The sequence below is a fragment of the Corvus cornix genome, chromosome 3 (assembly GCF_000738735.6).
Source record: "Corvus cornix cornix isolate S_Up_H32 chromosome 3, ASM73873v5, whole genome shotgun sequence".
NCBI classification, from domain to species: Eukaryota; Metazoa; Chordata; class Aves; order Passeriformes; family Corvidae; genus Corvus; species Corvus cornix.
Genome location: NC_047056.1, coordinates 50,731,304 through 50,750,978, shown reverse-complemented (window position 1 = coordinate 50,750,978; position 19,675 = coordinate 50,731,304). Strand labels below are relative to the sequence as shown.

At 40.2% G+C, this 19,675-nt stretch overlaps 1 protein-coding gene across 10 annotated transcripts in view; it reads left to right on the top strand.

Moving 5' to 3' along the window:
- The window catches only part of NHSL1 (NHS like 1), a 184,107-nt gene that overhangs the window by 148,216 nt on the left and 16,216 nt on the right, over positions 1-19,675 (top strand). For 4 of the 10 annotated variants that reach the window (XM_039569899.1, XM_019288236.3, XM_019288242.3 and 1 more), the window contains exons 4-6: positions 682-753; positions 6,716-6,908; positions 11,789-11,920. In XM_039569899.1, coding sequence (XP_039425833.1) covers positions 682-753; positions 6,716-6,908; positions 11,789-11,920 — 397 coding nt within the window. The remainder of the gene's footprint in view (positions 1-681; positions 754-6,715; positions 6,909-11,788; positions 11,921-19,675) is intronic. The other 6 variants (XM_039569901.1, XM_039569900.1, XM_010399801.4 and 3 more) reach the window with 3 other exon arrangements.

Here is a 19,675-nt window from a genome sequence, read left to right as displayed (position 1 = left end):
GGAGACAATATGAAACCATGGTTAGGTGATGCAAGAGGAGATCCACCAGCATTCTCAGGTTTTGTGGAGATGGGTGTCTGTCAGCAGAGGGTAGTAGTCACGCCACCAGGCACGTTGGTTCAGTGTCTTTGGAAATGTCTAAGGTAAGCAGAACATGTGCTGTTCCAAGGGAAAACCACTAGGGAGAAGCAGTCACAACTCAAAAACGAATGAACAAAATTAGAAAACATAGAAAGCTGGAGTCTCTGAGTGGAAGTTGATATAAAATTAAGTGTTTGGATCTGCCCTTTTACTTTTAATGTTGATTCTTACAAGTTAGATTAATGGAGCACAGGCCAAACTCCAATGTAGTACTGATCCTAATTGAGTTTGTTGGTGATTAAATTGGTTTACCTGGATTTTACATCTCAGTACTGTGACCAGTCTCCTCCTTTCTCATATCTTACATGCTGCTGTTGGTGCCACATCTTGGGAGCTATTCCTGTGCTATAGTATTACTCTGTTTTACCAGTGTAAAAGATGTTTTGAAATGTCACTTTCAGACTCCAGTTCTCCTTATGTTCTGAAATGTATGCATGTGTATATTAACTGTATTTGTCTTTTGTGTGGTTTTTTTCTTACTCCTTTTTCTTTCCCTTTTTACCACTCATTCTCTTTGTTTCTTTTTGTCTCACTCAACAGTCTAGTCTGTTAGACTGCATCTCTCAGTCTTGCATTAGCGCCTGCTGTAACTTGGTTCCCTGGAACAACAAGGTACTTTGCCCACAAGTGGGACCATCCAGCTGCCGTATCTGCAGCTTGATGTTACCTGTAGCATTTAGCATATATGCAATCTTATTCTGCTCTTAGCCTTCAGTCGTTACCTGCTGCTTTTTTCTGCTTAAAATAAAAAGCAGTTAAAAAAACAACCGCTCAACGGAAGAGTCCCATGCCAGGTTTGTTTCCTTTTTTTTTCCTCTGTACTCCTTTTTGTCTGCAGTACAGTATCCTGTATTTACTTACAGAATTTTTTACTCTGTTTTTTGTCTATTAATATTTGCCTCCTTTGAAACCCCTCCCCCAATGGACACTGTGTTTTATTTAATTGGCTGCTTCATTGGTTTTTAATGAGCCATGGATAAACTCTACTAATTTGGAGGAATGTACTTTTCTTGAATGATAAATGTGAACTACAGAGAATACCTGCTCCTAAGCATGCAGTATTGCATATATTATTTGTTTATTCCATTTATGAAAATGTTTGTGCACCCAAAACTCATGGTGTTTTTCCTTACGTTGTGTCATTTGGCTTATGAACTTTGCCTTGATAGTTGCTGAGAAACAAAGCTAGATGCTTTGGGTGAAAAAACACTTTTCTTATTTGGAGGGGGAGATGGTGGGAGAGTGTATTTTTGTCACTGTGCTCATCTGAACTGTTAGTTGCCTCTCCAATATCTGCAAGAAACTGTTCAGTATCTTAAGTGAAAACAAGTGCACTAACTGTACTGATTTGAGGAAGTCTAATCCAAAACTTTACTTGGTGTTAAGAGGAGGTAAAGCAGTTGGGCACTTCAGTTTTGGAGGTGGGAATGCCTAAAAAATCCTGAGGCATGAGGTCTGGCGGAGCCAAAGATACCTCTGGGTGATGCTGTCCTCTGCTGCAGTTGCATGGCACTGCTCTTGTAAGCACCACACATATTTTACACCATTTGTAGGTGTTTGTTTTTTTTAAATACTGCACCATTTACTGAACTAAACCAGCAGCTCATAATGCATGAAATGCCAAAGCATTAAGGAAGCTGTGTGCAGAAAATCTTTGAACAAAGAAAAGAGGGTATAATTCTTCACTCATTGCATACTCAGACTGTGCAGCTGCTGTGGGAATTGTGGATGCCGAAAGTTTACACGGGTTTAGAAAGCAACTGGGTACATTCTTGAGGGGTGAGGACTCCATCCAAGGCTGAGAGAATATTCAGGAAAAAAAGTATCTTCTCTATGCATCTTCAAATTTGAATTTCACCTTGATATCACTGATTAGCCATTATCTTAAGGCAGATACTAGACAGGCTTTCAGAGTTTCAAGCAGTACAGATCTTCTTGTGTTTTTTATCCCGTTACCACAGAGTAGAGGAAGAAGAAAACATTTCTGTGGTGCTTGTTAAGGTGATAATTTGCTTGATAGTCAGTAATTTCAGCTGACAAAAAAAGTTCTTCCTAACTGAGACCTAATGAAGGTTATGAAGTGAAGAATTTAGTAGGATAGCAATGCTGGCTAGTGGAACTGGAGATCTGTGTGTAGAAGTAATAAAATGGAATATTCTGTGAAGACTGGGGGAACTAGACTGGTGACCTTGGTCTAGAGGACACCAAATAGAGTCTAATGACTAATTCATCTAAGGTGTAAATTCATGTAAATGTATAATTTGGCAGTGTTCCATGAGACAGTGTGAAACCCCACGGATTGAATTAGGCATGTGAAGTGCCAATCTCAGTTGGCCAGGTTTGGGTCTTGGGTTTCTTTTCTCTGTTACTGATTGTGTTGATCCCTTGCTGTTGGGAAAGTGGCACTTGAAGCCATCAAATCTAGTAAAGCACTGGAGCAAAAATAGAATGTTGGCAAATACAATAGACAGTTGAACTGGTATGGCTGCTGTCTCCAACACTGATTTTTTTTTCTCTATTTTGTTTTTCTGATAAATTATGATTTTAGAAGTAATTTTAGTAGACAGTAGGGTAAATGGCATGACTAGAAGTTTGAAGTCTCTTTGCTGAAAAGTAAAATTTTTGTGGATTGAGTTTTCTTCCTGGAGGCTCGATCTTTTTTTAAACACTGTCGTATAAATCCCTGTTATATAAAAAGGATTTAGAATAAACAGATTATTTAGGCAGAGAGTGCTGTGAGATACATAGCATAAACTCATTTGTCATCTGGGACCTCTCAAATAGCATGAATGTGCTGAGATAGTGAAACCCTTTTGTTGTATCTCAGCAGCTGAGTTGGTTGGGGGACAGTATATCAACAAGTTGTCGGAGAGGCTCCAGCTCACTGAGCCATGTAGCCACGTGTGTAGGATATTTATAGGCCATTTTTCTCCTGGATTCTCCATTTTAACTCCCCTTTGAAGGTTCAGGTTTTTTATCCCTAGAGCATGTTTGTGGAAACACTGCAAGGTCCAAGGCTGCTCCTTTCACATCCCACCTTTACCTCCTACCATGTCCATGAAAAGGAATGAATTCCAGCAAATTTTCCTGTGGAGATGAGTGTGACAACCCATTCCAGAGATTTGGCCATTTAAGTCTAGCAGTAAAGTTATTATGACTCGGAGATGCTTTAAAAAGGGGACAAGTACTTCTGTTCTGTTATGGACATAGAGTTTATTATCAGCTTTTCTAAGCAGATAAATATTCTCAAAGTACTGCCTCGTTCTACTTCTGGTGTAACAGACCTGACTGGAGAAGACATTCCTGCCACACAGCAGCAATTCACTGCATCTTCCAGCAAGCTTCTGCGCTGTAAATCTGGGAATGTTTGCCAAAAATATGTAAATCTCATTTTCATCCTAATTATAGGGGTAAATAATTTCTGTCTGAAGAAGGCTGAAAGATGAGCTCTTGCATTCCTCTGTGTGTAATATAGCTGTGTACAGCTTTGTCATGCCTACACCATTATCACTGAGAGTACTTTGGAAGAAAGGCTATAAATAGAGACAGTCATGTTTCTTCAGGAAAATGTACCTACAGCTGAAATGTGAACACTTACTCTTACACCCAAAACCACCTCCAACTCTTACTGAATTATTTTGTAGAAGTACGTATGTGTGTCCTGCGGCAGGAAGTCATTTTCACTGATACTGCCTTGAACTCAACTGCACCATTGGGTTTTCAGTTGCTTCTGGTTGGTTATATGCTCATACAACCTGATTCATTTCTGTCTGTCTTACTCCATCTGCCCCCAATTTTCTCAACTTCTAATTCTGCAAAATTTCTGATGGATGTTCCACATTCTTTGGATAATTAGGGTTCCCTTGTAGCAGATGCTTCACTTCTTCAGTTTTTCTGTTCATATACTCTTAACAAAAAAGCTGTTCTGCTTGGCTTGGGTAATTTCTTTGATAAGGAAGGATGGCTTTGTAACCAGTATCTCTGCCACTTGACATAGTGGAGTAGCCCTTAGAGACTTCTGTATGACAGCTGAGACCTGACACTGCAGTACAGTCTGAAGGTGACACATACTGATGCTGACAGTATCAACCAAACAGTGTATTTGAAGGTCACTGGTGCTCATCCTCACCCCAGACAAACTGCAAAACTATGCTTGAGGTGTCTCCCTTGGTCTCCCTGATTCAGGTGGAGAAAAGCTCACTGTAGTACAGGGAAAGCAGTATTTCTTTGCCTCAACCTTTGCTTACTCCTTTAAGTGCATGTACAATGCCTGCTGTGACAAGTGGACTATCACCCCCTTGTCATGTTCCTTACAAACCCTTTCTCCCTTCCCAGTTTTTAAACCTAACTGGGGGGGAAGCATTGCCTGGAGGCAGCTTTCCCTTCTTCAATGGCATTCCTGTCCCAAATTGCTTAAGGTAATGAAGGTATTTATGAATTTGGGTGATTTGAAGTGGGAAAGTCCTTGTGTTTGCAAGTACATATATATGTGCCCACACTGTATATGTATATAAATAGTGTATGGACACACTCTCAAAAAAAGGTAAGTACTCACATCATATTATTACTTGGTTTTAGAGCTTTTTAGAAACAGCAGAGGCCTGAAAAAATGTTGGTGTCCTCTAAGAAGATTGTATTGATAGAGCTGCTGGGCTTTCACTGGGCTGAGCCCTTAAGTACAGAGCAGCATCTATCCCTTCCACAGCCTCTCTAGGAAAGAAATTCAAGGCTGTTAGAAATGGATTATATCCTTGAAGAAAAGCTCCCACGTTCTGAAGTGTGGTTCCAAACCACAGAACGACATTAGTAATAGTTTCATTGCCTGAAATGTTTTTTTTACTGTTGCCTGAAGAGGTTTTACTTTTCTTTTACTTTTTGCCTGGAAGTTGCTTTTATTTTTTGTTTTCTATTTAATAAAATGTTGGACTCTGTCCTAAAGGATGTAGAGTCAAAGCACAACAGAATAAATAAATGGTTATTTATTTATAAACAGTGGGAACTCCTCGTAGTAACAGGAAGAAAATTAAAATCAGAAATGATAAACAGTGGTTGCAGCACAGTGTTTGGGCAAGTCTTTTTTATAGCACTCAGCTTTAAGAGAAAACAGATCACTTAGACTGAACACCCACAATAATAAAAAAAATCCATCTGTTATAAAGAGCTGTGATGTTTCATTCCATGCCTGTGTGCAGCAGGGAGGGGGGGAAGAGGCAGTACTGACAACCCTGTTCTGAGTAGTATTTGGCTTTCCAAAGGGAGAGAGGAGTAAAGAAAAGACAGGGGTAATTCTGGTCTGGTGGTAGGGAGGAAGGTCCCAAAGCAAACTCCTCTGAAACAGAAGAGTCAACAGGTTGCAGAGAGGTCTCTGCTAGTGCTGCAAACACTATGCAACTCCTCTTCCATGTTCTCTTCTCTTTTTTGTTTTGTGGGGGGCAGAAGGAGACTGTGGTTGGTTTTCCTCCAGGTCTTCCTTCCTCTCCTGCTTCTGGGATTTGTTGGAGTGCCTTGCAGGCAGGAGTAAGGAGGAGGGAAGGCTGCTTCTCTCAAGTTCACTTGCATTTGTGACGACCTACTAGAAGCCTCAGTGATGTCTTCTGCATGGCCTGAATCTGCCTGCCCTCAGTGTTTGCCATGGACAGGTACTGTCCTGTCAGTAAAAAGCTGTGCTATGGCTTTCCCTGCCATTACTGGCATGCAAGCAAGGACCTTGTAATGAAAACAGATTTGCTTCCTGAAAGGAAATGGTTTTTTTGGCTTATAACTTTGGTGGAGGGATTTGCACATGCTGTTGCAATCTCTTTTTCTTGTGTGGAAAGTTTTTCATTTCATTGGTTGGGGAGTTTTTTTGTTGGTTTTTTTTTAAGTAAAACAATTCATGGAGTTGAAATCTGCCACTTTGAGAAGAACTGACTTTTAAAATTACCACTCTGTGGCACTAATAATATTAAGTGTTTTATCACTGAAAAATGAGTAACCCCTTGGATTGTGGTCAGTTTCTCCAAGACCAAAGCCAAGTTGATTGCTACCTCACTGATGCATGTCTGATGATTTTGTGGAGTGTTCTGATTGGTTCTTTTACTGAGCTCTACTAAAATCTGTCGTTTCATAACAGGCTTCTTGCTGGGACTTTACGCATTCGTACAGCGTAGTGCACCTGGAGCAAAGCAGTGCTCAGATCTCCTCTTCTAGTAGAGCCTGGGGAGATGCGAGGGGAAGGGAAGGCAAAGCTCGGTGCAGGGAGACAGGGGTTAATCACTGCAGGAGTTACGTCAGTGTGTAAGGTGTAATTAGTTACTGTGCTTTGCTATGTGCAAGACCACTTTTTTCCCCCTTGATTGGTATATATTCCTTAGACTAATCAAATGTCTTGAAAAATAGAAACTAGGTGTTTCGTTGTGTGTTTATTTGTGTGTTCTTAAAACTGCTCTTTATGTAGGTTAAAGTGTGATATTTATGAGGATGTTTTGCTCCACAAACAATCATGCTGACTACAGCAGCAGCACCTTAGTAATACCATAGTCCTACGGATATTTTAGTAGTAAATTCACATTGTTGTATGTATTTCTGTTTGTAGTGTCCCGTCTCTCCCCCTGAAGAAGAAAAGCTTATTACCATCAAAAGGCCTAAAAGTCCAGCTACAAATGAGTTATCAGATATCAACACCCAAACCAACTGGACTAAGTCTCTTCCACTGCCAACGCCAGAAGAGAAAATGCGACAACAAGCACAAGCCGTCCAAACAGATGTGGTTCCTATTAATGTGACTGGTAGGCTTTTAATTTCAGTAATTGCACTACATGATGAGGGAGGACAGAGATGAAAGGTGATCCATACAGTTGGCTAGTATTTGGACATTCATATATTCAGTGCATGAATTTTAAATTACTTACGATACCTTTCTGTGAAAACCATTTTGCTTTTAATAGTCTAAATCTGAACTTAATTAGAAAACATCAGAATCCCTTAAAATTATCATTAATGGAGATAGTTAAAATATGTGGGCTTGAAACAGTATTAGATATTCATGAAATGCAAGAAGAGGACTGATAAATAGCAATGTTTTGCTGTGGACTACACTGAGGATATATAATTGAAAATCATGTTTTATCCAATGTTGATGATATTTCAAGATTTTCTTCTAGGAGTTTTATTTAAGGAAGGTTGTCAGGAACTTCTGTGTTCCAAAGACTAAATGTTACAAAAATCAAGAAAAAAAGCTCTAGGGTCTAATTTTTATCAGTAACAAAAGGTTTAGGTGTCAAGGAGAGTAGGGTTAGAACAGCAAAAGTTAGTGAGGCTATACTTCTGAGCAGTACTCTAGGTAAGACACTCCACTTACATAACCACAGTCCAAATTTTCTTGTTATGAACTGTGTATTAACTCTTCATTTTGAAAATGCTCTTTGATTTTACCGTTGCAGAACTCTCACTCTGTGGAAGTTACATTACATTAAAGCTTAATGCTGAATAGATACTTTGTTGTGTGTAAAGCAGAAGATGGAATTAATGCTTCAATTTAATAACCCCTTTTTTTCTGCACAGTATCAAGATTGTCTGTTATTAGTTAATTCAAATAACTGACCATTTGCCTGCCAAAGCTAGGATGATACTCAATATCCAATTTATTTAAAATGCCATATGGCATGCTCTGACTCCACGCTTACTCTGACAATCAATAGCTTGCAATGTTTGGTTTTGTTTTGAAAGTAAATTAGGTTCTCTTTCCCTGCATGACTAGCAGTGCTTTTTTCACCTGTATTTTTATAAACTAGTATTTTAATTAGTATTATTTAATACTATTTAAATATTCTATTAGTATAGGAGCAGGACATCTGTTACAAACATTAGTAAGCTCTGAGAAATCAACGAGAAATTATTTCTTAAATAAACAGCAGAAAATATTTGAAGTAAACAGATGAAGACAACATGAAATCATGAATACCCCACCTCTGGAAAACTAATAGAAGGAAAATATATGCAATGCTGAAATGTTACTAGGGCAGTTGGCATCATCTAGGGAATTTAGGATACAGATGCAGAAGGCCAAGTTACAGGAACAATGGATAATCTGACATAATCAATAAGCTTGAGTAGGGCTTAGATGTTGTGACAGCAGGAACACAGTATACTTGGAGAAACAGTAATCTGTTGTTTGATTTAATGACCCTGCATACTGCAAAAGGTACGGGGGAAGTAAACAGATGGAAAGAAGGATGAGGGAAAGGGATCAAATAACTCATAGATTTAATTCATCGTCATGTAGAACATCACCTTGTTTAGATAAATTATGTTTGTGACTTCAACCTGCATAATTTGACTGGTGTAGTGAACCTTGTGTCCCCTGAGTTGTTTAGTTCAGCACTAAATTGTTAGTAACAGCACTCGGAAAACTCTGCGATTCTCAACTTTTTTGTTTGAAATGCTGCACGTGCATATTTTACCTCGCCTTTCTGGAGTGTGTGGTTAAGCACTTACTCCCTTATAAACATGGTAATTGGAAGAGATAAAAAGGGAGGGCATTAGAGGAAGACTGCTGTTGCACCATGTGGTCTGGTCTCCAGGATCCACCATTCCCTTTCCCTTGAAATAATTACATTGTTACTGTGAAACAGGGCAAGCGAGGTGAGCCACTCACAACATACTGAAAAAGCTGCTGTCCTTGTTCCTCTTCAAAAAGTCACAATCTGCTCCCCTCCTCTGCTCTCCCACACACCGAGTAATTTTATTTTGTGAAGTTCCTTATGTTACTGCACGAGACAGGAAAAAACTGACAAGAAATTCTGTGCAGTTTGTTCAACATAAAATGGAACAAACCATTGAGGGGTTTTGTTTTGATTTGGCTTTTCCCTTCACACACTCTCACTCTCCCAGAAGAGAGGTCACAACACTTCCATTTTATTACTCCTGGCATGAAATAAAAGGTTAACCTTTGAAGAGACTGCTGGCAATTGGTAACGTTTTCAGCAGTGCATTAGTAGTGATTCTGCTACAAAGGCCTCTCACGTGGCTGTGCAATAAATGCTCCATGAGTTCAGCTTTCAGGGCTCTTTGGTGAACAGATTGCAACTAATACAGTAGTCATAAAAATCTGTTGGATAGCGTGAAGGTGCAGGGGCATTGCATTAGGCTGACAAACTGCTGACTAGACATCCAGATTTGGAAGCGGTTTAAGTCTGAGAGTGCCTGGGCTGAGCTTTATTCTGGCCTGGAAGGGGTTGGACTGAATTTTTCAGTGGTGGCCAGTCTTGGCATTTACATATCCTGTGGGTTAAAAGATATATAATGGTGTCTGTTCTTGTGGGTTTTCCGGAGCTAACTTTCTTTCCAGATGGAGGAGTCTGGTAATGGTGGAGGTGATCAGTGCCAGGCTGGATCCTGCAAAATATTTAAGCATTTGCTTGTGTCCAGCTTGACTGACTTCAGTGAGATTTAAGCACATACTTACATATTCTCTGTGAATCCATGGAAACTGAATATACTGCATGAGGGACAACTGAGTAAAGTATATAAGGAATACCCAGATGATTTATTACAAACCTGTAAGAGAAGGAGAAAAGTATCCTTATATCTGTAAAATATACTTCACATTGACATTGATATTTTCTAAAATGAAAAAGATGACAATGAAGAAAGAAAAGACTGAGACATTCTGATTTTGCTTGTTGGATTTCATTGAAGTTGTTATTTTGAAATTCTACGGATTTGCATTGTGGCCTTTGTGTATCAAAAGCCATTAAAGATGGATTGGTTGAGTTAGCTCTTAGGTAGCTCCTTTGGAACAAGTTACTGTGGATCAGTTGGCACAGTAACATTTCCCCATGGCCATCCTGTTTGTGCTGTCTGAGGCTTCATGTGAAAGACTCTCTCCTTGTTTGCACCCTGTGCTTATCACTTAACATTTTATTCCAGGGCATTCAGATCTGGCTACATTATAGTTCATTGCAATCACCATCTCAGGCATAATTGTTGGCCTTTGAGTGGATAAAGATATGATGAGAGATGCAAAACTTTATCCTTCAAATCTGTTGGATTCATTATAATGTGGCTGGAATTATTTTTATCATCCTGCATGACAGGATAACCTAATGTCCTGACTCTTGCCCCGTATGGGTCCTAACATCCTAATACTGGTACTGCTTGAGACAGTGGATAGTCTGTCTCAATATTTCAGGACTTCTACTAAGCCAGTGGGATCCACAGCTCTAAATTTTGTAGTTCCCATGGGCTTCCTCTCCTCCCCTTAATCTGATTTCAGTCAGTCCAAAAGTTGGATGAAACCGGCATTTCATAACTGCAAGAATTCCATTCAGCACAAGTGTGGCCCATGGTCAAGGCTCCAGTCAAACAGAGTCAGAGTCTTTCTATTTACAACATGGTGAATGAAAATGCTACATTTTTTCCTTGCATTTTCTCAAGTCCACATGCTATACTTTAATATATGACTGTATCTTTAACTGTTATAGAGGCAATGAGGTTTTCTACGCTACTCGCACGACGCACATCATACTGATGTGCAGTCAGCCAGGGGTCATTTTTATGATGTATTAGTTACTGTGCATTAATCACTTTTTAGAGGTAAATAATTTGGTCATTGATTTCCAAAGAAGTGTACGGTGGAAAAAAACATGTACAATGTATATCAAAGTTTTTCTGCCTTTAAGTTTTAAATGGGCCATCTAAAGGACACTGAGCAGTGCTTTAAAATGCTTAAACTTCTAAAAATGGAACTTAATGTGAGCTACGGGGGTTAGCTCTTAAAATTTTAAAGTGACAGAGAATTAGTTCACGATCTATAGGGCAATTTTTATCTTACTACTAGTAAAATGGCCAAATTATAAACCTCTAAACTAAAGTGAATTCCTAAAGAAAAGCTGCTTTATGATAGTGGTGCTTCTGGGTCCCATTATGATACAGCACATGGTCATCATAAGGCTTTGTCTGGCAAAGTGCACTTACACATTTTTTCAGCTCTTGCCATGGTATATTTTTATAATCATCTGTAAAGTTTCCATTTTAAGCAGCTTTCACTCTGAAATATTTATGAGTCCACAAGATCAGTTTGATCTCTGCGTGCTCCATAGCTCTTATTTGTATTGTGTTAAAAGATCAACACCAGAAATGTGGTACACTTGACAGGTTCAGAGCAACTTGGAATGAAAAAGAAGGGCCTCATGTGACTTAATGATGGAGCTGTGCAAAGACATCATAATAGCTGTTGCCAGTAGGAATGTCTGTTCCTGCGTAAACCATTGAGATCTTTCATTTTCATGAGCAGATTTGCTTTTTCTGCAGCTCATTACTTAAAAATAAATTAACAAAACCACAGAAAAACCTATAAAGGGCCAAATTAAAGCAAGGATTCTCCTTGCTTGTGGAATTAGAGCTCCTCTCACTAAATATGAACTGGGCTCAGAAAGCCAAAATTCCTTTTAAAACATGCAGTACTGTGTAATGGATATTTGTGTGTAAAGCCTTACTGTGACAGTGTGCTGTATCTTCCTTCAGTGTAAACCTTCATTGTAGGACATAGCTAACATCATTTATTAATGCCTTTTTTTCCATTTCTACAACAAAACTAGTGGAAGAAAGTGCATGATGTCAGTGTGCTTGGAAGTAATGTTGCTTTGCTTGTTCTACCATGTACTAGGGGAGAATTTCGACCGCCAAGCCAGCATTCGGCGGTCTCTAATTTACACAGACACGGTGGTAAGACGGCCGAAGAAAGTCAAAAGGAGAAAGACTATTACAGGAATCCCTGACAACATACAAAAGGAGCTAGGTATGGCTCATCAGAACTGTATTCCATCCACTGTTCATTGTCACTGCTTATCATGACTCAACTAATAACATTACCAGTGCTCATGAAACCAATACAGTCTGATAGCCTATTTCAGTTCCAAATATGTGTGTGCCTCCTTGCCGCCTCTTGCATTGGGAAGTTGGGACCTTTAATCTGTTGACTTCCATCTGTTAAAGGGAACAGGGTGTTTGGAAAATGGTGTACTGGTACAATGAAAATCTGCAGGGATGTAAGTTTGTGGACTTCAATGCTTTCCTTCAGATTTGGTCATCTTCTCCAGGATGTTCACCAAAGCAAAACTGAAGTGAGCAGGCGTATTGGCTTATGAGTAATTACTTAGTGGAGTAAATCAGTTCATGGATGCCCTCCTGAATCTGGCAAGGATTGCATCAAGAGTTAAAAACCTATTTTCCAGTTCAGTTGTGGCAACCCCTTAAATATCTGTGGTTTTGATTGGCAGTAATTTACCTGGGTTTTTTAGCTATTCCATATATTCTAAAGGAAAGTTACCTATTTGGTCCCACTTACACTACCTCAGGCAGTCCTCCTTCATACTTTGCCGCAGATGTGAATTCAAAGCTGAATTTTGGCAGACCTTTCAGACACTTTTTGCAGAACTCTTCGATTTAAATTGTGTTTAGTTTATTTTTTGAAAAATTAATTCAGTTTTTCCCAAATTACAACTTCAGAGATAAAAGTATGCCCTCCTCCCCACCCCCCTTTTTTTTTTCTCAGTAGAGGAGGAATATATTTTAAAATAGTCTGGCAGAACATAATTTTGGTGCTTTACATGTGAAATCATCTCCATATATTGATGATTTCAGTAAGTTTTACTACGTTGTGTTTTGCATCTATTTATTTTTTAATTAAGTCTTCAATTCTTGGTTATTTTTCTGGATTTTTCAGAAACAGAAGCAAAAATTTGTAGCTTGTCTGGATAGGTTTGAAATGAGGTAGAGGGTCAGGCATAGAGAAAGCCAAGAAACAAACAATTACATGCAGAGAAGTTTGTGAGTGGAACTGTGCTCCTTCAGCATCTGTAATGAAACAGTGCCCTGCCATGGGAATCCTCTGCCTCGAGAAAGCATTTACAAAACGTAGAGGTTACATCTTGGCCACTTCAAAAAGATGTTTCATGCTTGAAAACATCAACTGTAGTTTTATTTGGTGGAGTAAACTGAGAATGCAGTTGGCATCTATCCTAAAAAGAATTCTTCAGTTAATGCCTTAAAAGAGGTTTGTGACTTTTGCCAATCTGTTCACTAAGGGTGACAAGTTTTATACCCTGATTTTCATCTTTCATCTCTGTGCTGAGCACATTTCATGTTGTACTGCTTGGAGGCTTTCCTTGGCTTCTGTTTTAAGTTGTGGACTGGCAGTATCCCACCGTAGGAGCTCTCTTGGGATGGTTCCCTGGCCCACAACCTGCAGGCACTTAAGGCTTCAGCCATCTGCCCTATGGCAGAAGTTGTCTGAGGAGCTCCATGTTGTTTCTGTGGTGGTTGTGTGTCTTCCAGAGAGCAAATTGTGTGCCAGGAGAAGTCTGTGAGGGCAGTGTCCATCCTGTCAGCGTATTGCTTTCCATCACAAGACATGAAGTACACCTGAAAAGAGTGATAGTGTCTTTGTCTTGCACCTGAGGAAACCAGACATGCTGCAGTGAAGTGACTTAGCCAGAGTCAGCCACCAGGCTGCTGACAAGGCTGGGAATAACTGCAAGTCTCCCCCATCCCTGTTCAGTGCTCTTTCTGCCTTTTCTCCCCTCCCTCCCCCCCGTCACTCCCCACATATTTCTGTAGCAGTCCATTCCCTATTTCTCTTACGCTGTCCCAAAACAAGCAAGGAGTTGTTTTAAAACATTCCACAGTTCATTTGATCAGAACAAGTATCTGGACTAAACTCCAAATCAAGCAATTGCATTATGCCTATTGACATTCTCCCTGTGGTTTCAGCTGAATAAATCTCTTTGTTTCTCCCCTAAAGCATTGCTGTGAATGGCTATAATATTTACACAAAGATTAAAATCCCTTGGTACACCAGAGTTGCTGCGTGCAGGCTAAATAACTAACATATACAGCAGATTCTTGTAACGTCTTGTTTATCCTTCAGAAGGAAGCAGAAACTTGAGAGAACCTCAAAGCTTCAACCAGGCTTTGGACTATTTTCATTTCTTGTGAGAGAGCCTGGAAGAACTTCTGCCGGGCCAGGCTGCTGGGGTTCTCCCCTGGCTGCTTCGGGTCCTTTGGAACATAAGGGACCAAGCAGAAGAGAAAGCCTGCACTGGCTGCTGGCCTGAGCTCAGCGGATGTGGTACCCTCATAGAATTCAGCCAGACATACTGAAAGGAAACATTAACTTCACCCATGTGCTTAAGCTATCTTTAAACATTGTTGCGTTTTAGCATTGAAATGCTATTGTGTTTTCACAGGTGTCTTCCAGTAATGAACCAGTCTCTCTGTGTAGACTGGAAAATTCTGCATAGAAAATTCTGCATAAATAAAATGCAACATCATAGATGGGATTCTGAGAAAGAGTAAGAATGTGAGGTGTCTACCAGTTTAGAGATAGGAGTTACTTTTTGAAGTTGTTTTTTAACAGCAGGACCCTTTCAGTACTATTTAGCAGAGTGACACCAAAGTAATAGGAGAAGGCAAAGCATTCTTCTCTCTGCCAAACACAGCAATGAAAAAAATTAGTTCTGCATACTTCTGAATTACCTTCCTTGTCTTACAGAACATAAATATTACATACATATTTAATGGGAGTCAGTGTTGGATCAAAACTGCAGAAAGAGCAAGAAACTTGGAAATGTTTTACTTCAAGTGCTCTCAGTTTCTCTGCTCTGTGTTGCCATTATCCATTGTGTCTAGATGTTTTCTTCAGATGGTACCTTAGATGCAAACCTATATTCCCCCCTGTCAGACAAGAAGGTGATTCCCAAAGAGAAGTTTGGTTGAGATGAGCACCTCTCTAGAAGAACCTGTCACTGGCCTTGCTCATTTCTTGGCTCTTGGTTATCATCAGCTTCCTTCACATGTTCCAACTCTCCAGATGAAATAAAGGCAGCAAAATGCTTTCCACCTTTCCATGGTCCTTTCTTTGTGTCAGTGCTCTAGGGTCTGACTCAGACTAAATTTGTTTTTGTGGAGGTTCCAAGTTACCTGGTTGTGAGTGTTTCTCCAGAGCTCAGCACCAGACACCAGTGGGCAGCTTCTGGTGTCCCAGACTCCCTCCCTGTCTTTCAGGAGGAGCAGGTCCCAGACCTGAGTATCAGTTCCACCACAGTTGCTAATAAACATACCTCACCAAAACAGGGGAGAGGAAAACATCTTCAACTTTTCCACCTTTTTATTCCTCCTTCTTCTGACAAGCATTTTGATGGTTTTTTTAATTCCAACAGAAAGTTTCTGTCCTCTTGGTCTCCAAAAATGTCTTTTGATTTTATGCTTTGTGTGTACTTCCTTTGGATTATTTAAATGCTTTTTTTCCCATCTTATAGATGAAAGTCATCATCTTTTTGGTTCTGTGATTTTTTTTTGCCCCATGTACATTTTTTCCCCCTTCCTGACCTAAGGGTTGAAAGGGTTAGAATGACCTCGTACCATTTTTTCAGCTTATTTACCTTTGAAAAGGGAAAATACTTTGAAAAGTGTATTTTTTCAGTAGCTCACAAGGAGTTGTCACCTGTAGGATGTCGTGTCAGTCATAGGGATGGGTATGACTGACACCTGAACTGTCAGTCCTTCATTTGCTTTCTTGCCAGACAGCTCAGACCCCTGGTGGTACCATTTGGTGTCTCAGGTATTATTTGGGACTGTTGAAGCTCTCCTTTGACATGCCAGAGAGGAAACAATTCCATCTCAGCAACGTGGGCGCAGATAAGTCCTTCTGATCTCTGGAAACTCAACTGTTCTATTAAAGACTCCTCTTAACTGATACTCTTCTCCAGTTAGTCCCTCCAGAGCTAGCAGTCACTCAAGTTACAGGTCCCATGGGTAAGAAGAGTCCCAGATACCCATTGGTCCTACAGAAATGCCACACAAATACCTAGCTGTTCCAGCCAAGTAATTCTGCACCTGCTTCTGTTTGCAACTTTAGCACTCTTTGGAGAGAATATCTCTGTTTCAGAGTTACTGTGCCTTTTGACTAGTACTGGGTTTATACCTGTAGTTTTTTAACATTGTACATTTCTAGTGCTATCCATCCATAAATCAGGTGCTAGAAAGCGGGTGTAATCTGCTTTTTGATACTGGGAGGAGGAAAGACAGATGGCAGGAATATAAACTTCACCAGAGGTCGGTTGTTTACGGAAATGAACAGAATCAACAAAACTTGAATTCCCAATATTTACATCAGAAATCTCCCTCTCAGGGTGGCAGTGATATATGCAAGGATATTTCAGGGTATTTTTCAGCTGGCAGTACTGAAAAATTTCACAGGATTCACTGCAGTATTTTTACTCCCTTCTGAGAGATTACAGATTCTTTATGAAGCACGGTGAAAATTCCTTTAAATTGTCATAAGCCCAATGTACTTGTCTGTTTCTTGTTGAGTGTCTGTTAAAAATCACTCAGTATGTAAGTGCTGGGGTAAAACAGATTAAGAGTCTCTGGGGATTTTTTGTAACACTAAATTGTGGTGCCTGCACAGCGACTTAGCCAGTTTAGTAGGTTGGCAGGAGGATTGCTAGGTGAGGCATGAGGAGGCAATGAGAGTACCACACCTTAGGAATGTGCCTATGGCATAAGAGACAAGTGCTTGCATTAGAATTGGTTAGTCAGAAGGTAAGAGACACTACTTCTTTGTTCTAGTTGAAACAAGCATGTACTTTGTGACACCAGCACAAACTCTGTTTATCTTTTCAGACCCTCGGTTTTCCATGCTCATTTCAATGCAGAGGACCTTTCATCTGATTCTCTGCTGGTGCCACCACATCAGCTAGAGTCACAGGGGGACTGCTAGTAGCCAGTACCTGGGCTCAGGGATGATGTACAGACACACTTTCTTCCCCATCAAATTTGCCAAATTTGTCATTCTCAATCCCTGTCCTCTCTAATGAGCAACACCAGTGACTATCAGAGTCCACAGAATGGGTGTTCTTTACTTGCTGCTGGAGCCTGCTCTAAACATGTGAGTTAGAGAAGAGCATTTGCCCTAAGAGAGACTTTCAGCATAGTAGGGTAATGAAGAAGAAAAGAGGGTAGATACAGGTCTCCTGTGGTGGACATAGCACTGATGGCAGTACTGCTGGACACAGGATAATATAAAAGGCAGACAGGACAATCATTACTTTCAGCCACATTTATCACACGCCCAGTTTGCAGCTGCTTCTGACTTCGTGATGTTCAGCATCTGTAACCTGATGTCTGGTTCTGCAACATTTTTTGCCTCTGCTCACACATTGTCCCTGCAACTAGATGGGCTTGTGGATGGTATTCTTTAAAAGATCTGATTCAGTTTAAGAATTTTTGTGTTGCAGGCAGAAGGTATCTTCTGACTGCTACTTATTTAAGTAGATGTTTTCTGAGAAACCTAGCATTATCAGTGTAGTAGTCAAAGGTGTGAGCTGTCCCTTAGAATGGGATTGTTTGTCTTCTAGCTGCATTACCAACAAAGATTTTAAGGGGTTTTGAAAATCCTTACTTTTCAGTGTTACTCTAGAAGTGGGTGCAGGTTTTACAGGGCATTTGTAGATTACAAATAAAATACTCCTCGCTACCCTTCTCTGAATTTCACCAGAATCATAAACACCTCAGCATTTTATCAGTATACCTGAGTCTTAAATGTTCCTCTGGTTGGTTTTTTGAACCATTTTCCCTGCAGATTTCTGTTGTCCCTCTTCAGAAAACAGAACTATAAAATGAGTAAATCCTCACAGCTTTGCATGATATTGTCCATACATGTAAAGCCAAAACTGAAGCGGAAAGAATTTCAGAATATGCTGCATTTCTACAAAAAAAAAGTATTTAAAACCTCAAAGCTATATTCCTGTAATAGTAACACCCATGAAAAAATCCTTCTCTGACCATATCCCATAGAATGATTGAAGGATGTAGCCCTGTAGTTTGTATTTCTGAAGCTGTGCTGTCTTGCCCTCCATAATCCTGTGTTTATTTGGGCTCTGAATCATTCTAACTAGAAGAGGCCTCACACCTAGTGCAAAGACTTGCCCTGATGGGCTTCCCTGCAGTATTGAGGTTGTGAACGTTTACTGCTGTTGAGTCAATTTATGTGGTTTCCCAGAGCATATTAGGCTGGACCCTAAATTACATCTATTCTGGTAACAAACCCAGGGTAAGCCCTGGTTCTCAGCAGCATCCTGCAGTTGGTTGTTGATGCTGCCCTCTTGTTAGTGTGCTGCTCTGGCACTGTTCTGGCTGGGACAGCCGGCAGTGCCCAGGCTCTGCTGGGGTGTGTGTGCCAAGGGATGGGACAGGAGCTGCCGTGCCAGGCATTTTGGTATAGCCATCAGTGGCCGCTTTTATTCAGTGGCCTCCTTTATTCCGTGCCATTAATTTTCTGTTTCAGACATCACTGTGCATTTACCATGAGCTGTATGTCCCAATAAATGCATTCTAACAGTCCTTGTTTTGGAAGAAGGAAAAGGTGGTGTTAGCAAGTCCAGCATTGGTCTGCTTTGCCATTTACCTTCTCTAGCAGTAACATTTTGAACAGACATAAAACACCCATCTGCATTTCAGTACTTGTGAAAAAGGGTGCATTTAGCTTCCTCTGTGAATACAATACAGACATGCCACATACTGAAATGAAGTGCTCTCAGCCACAGGTCAGTATGTGACAGTATTAGATACTTGCTGTAGTGCTGCCAGCTTCATTCTCCACCAGCACCATCCTTTTGTCTCATCTGCGTGTGTGAATTTGTGTGCACGTGTGTATTTCACAGAGGCAGAAGAAGAAAAATACCCCCTCTCTTTGGTTATTTACATATCTTAGCATGCAGACCTTTATTACCAGATATTTTTAACTGACCAGCAGTTAATATCAGTGATGTCATGGTTCCAGAAACATTCGTAATGTCTACTTTGCTGTTTTTCTCTGTCTTAACCAAAGGGGTGCACTGATTGCATAGAAAAAATATACCTGGAAAGGAAGATTATTTTTCTTACTGTACAGTTCTTAATAACTGTATACAGAATATGCAAATCCCTCTCTTGGTTGGCTGCAGTAGTCCATCTGTTCTGACAGTATCTCGTATTAGATTATCCAAGACATTTGCCAGCATCTGAGTATCTAGCTTTGCAGCAAACCTCTACCAGAAGCAGAAAGAGGCTGCATTTTTGTGAGAGCAAGAGAATTTACACAAAGCAAACTAACTAGGCTTCAAGCTGCTGAAAGACTGCTTACATGCCTGAGGAAAAGAAGTAAACAATCTTTTTTGTGTGTGCTGCTTTAACTGTAGCCTTTTCAGAGCCCTGTTTTCCTTACCCTAAATGCCTCTTTTGCCTGCCAAGCAGCAGGATGATTAAATGTCCTTTAAGTGGTGTTTAAAGCTGCATGATAAGAATACCTATCCTCCCTGTACAGTTTCATATAGTAAATATGAAAGGAGAACATTCCTTTCAGGCGTGCTACTTCATTGCTCCTGAGACTCTCTAAGGCGGAGACTTGAAATAACCAGTTTTCCCCCACAGTGACATATGTGTGGCATCCTTACCAGCATCTCCAGCAGCACGCCTGCCTCTCTCTTGCTATTTATACAGCAACGCAACTGAA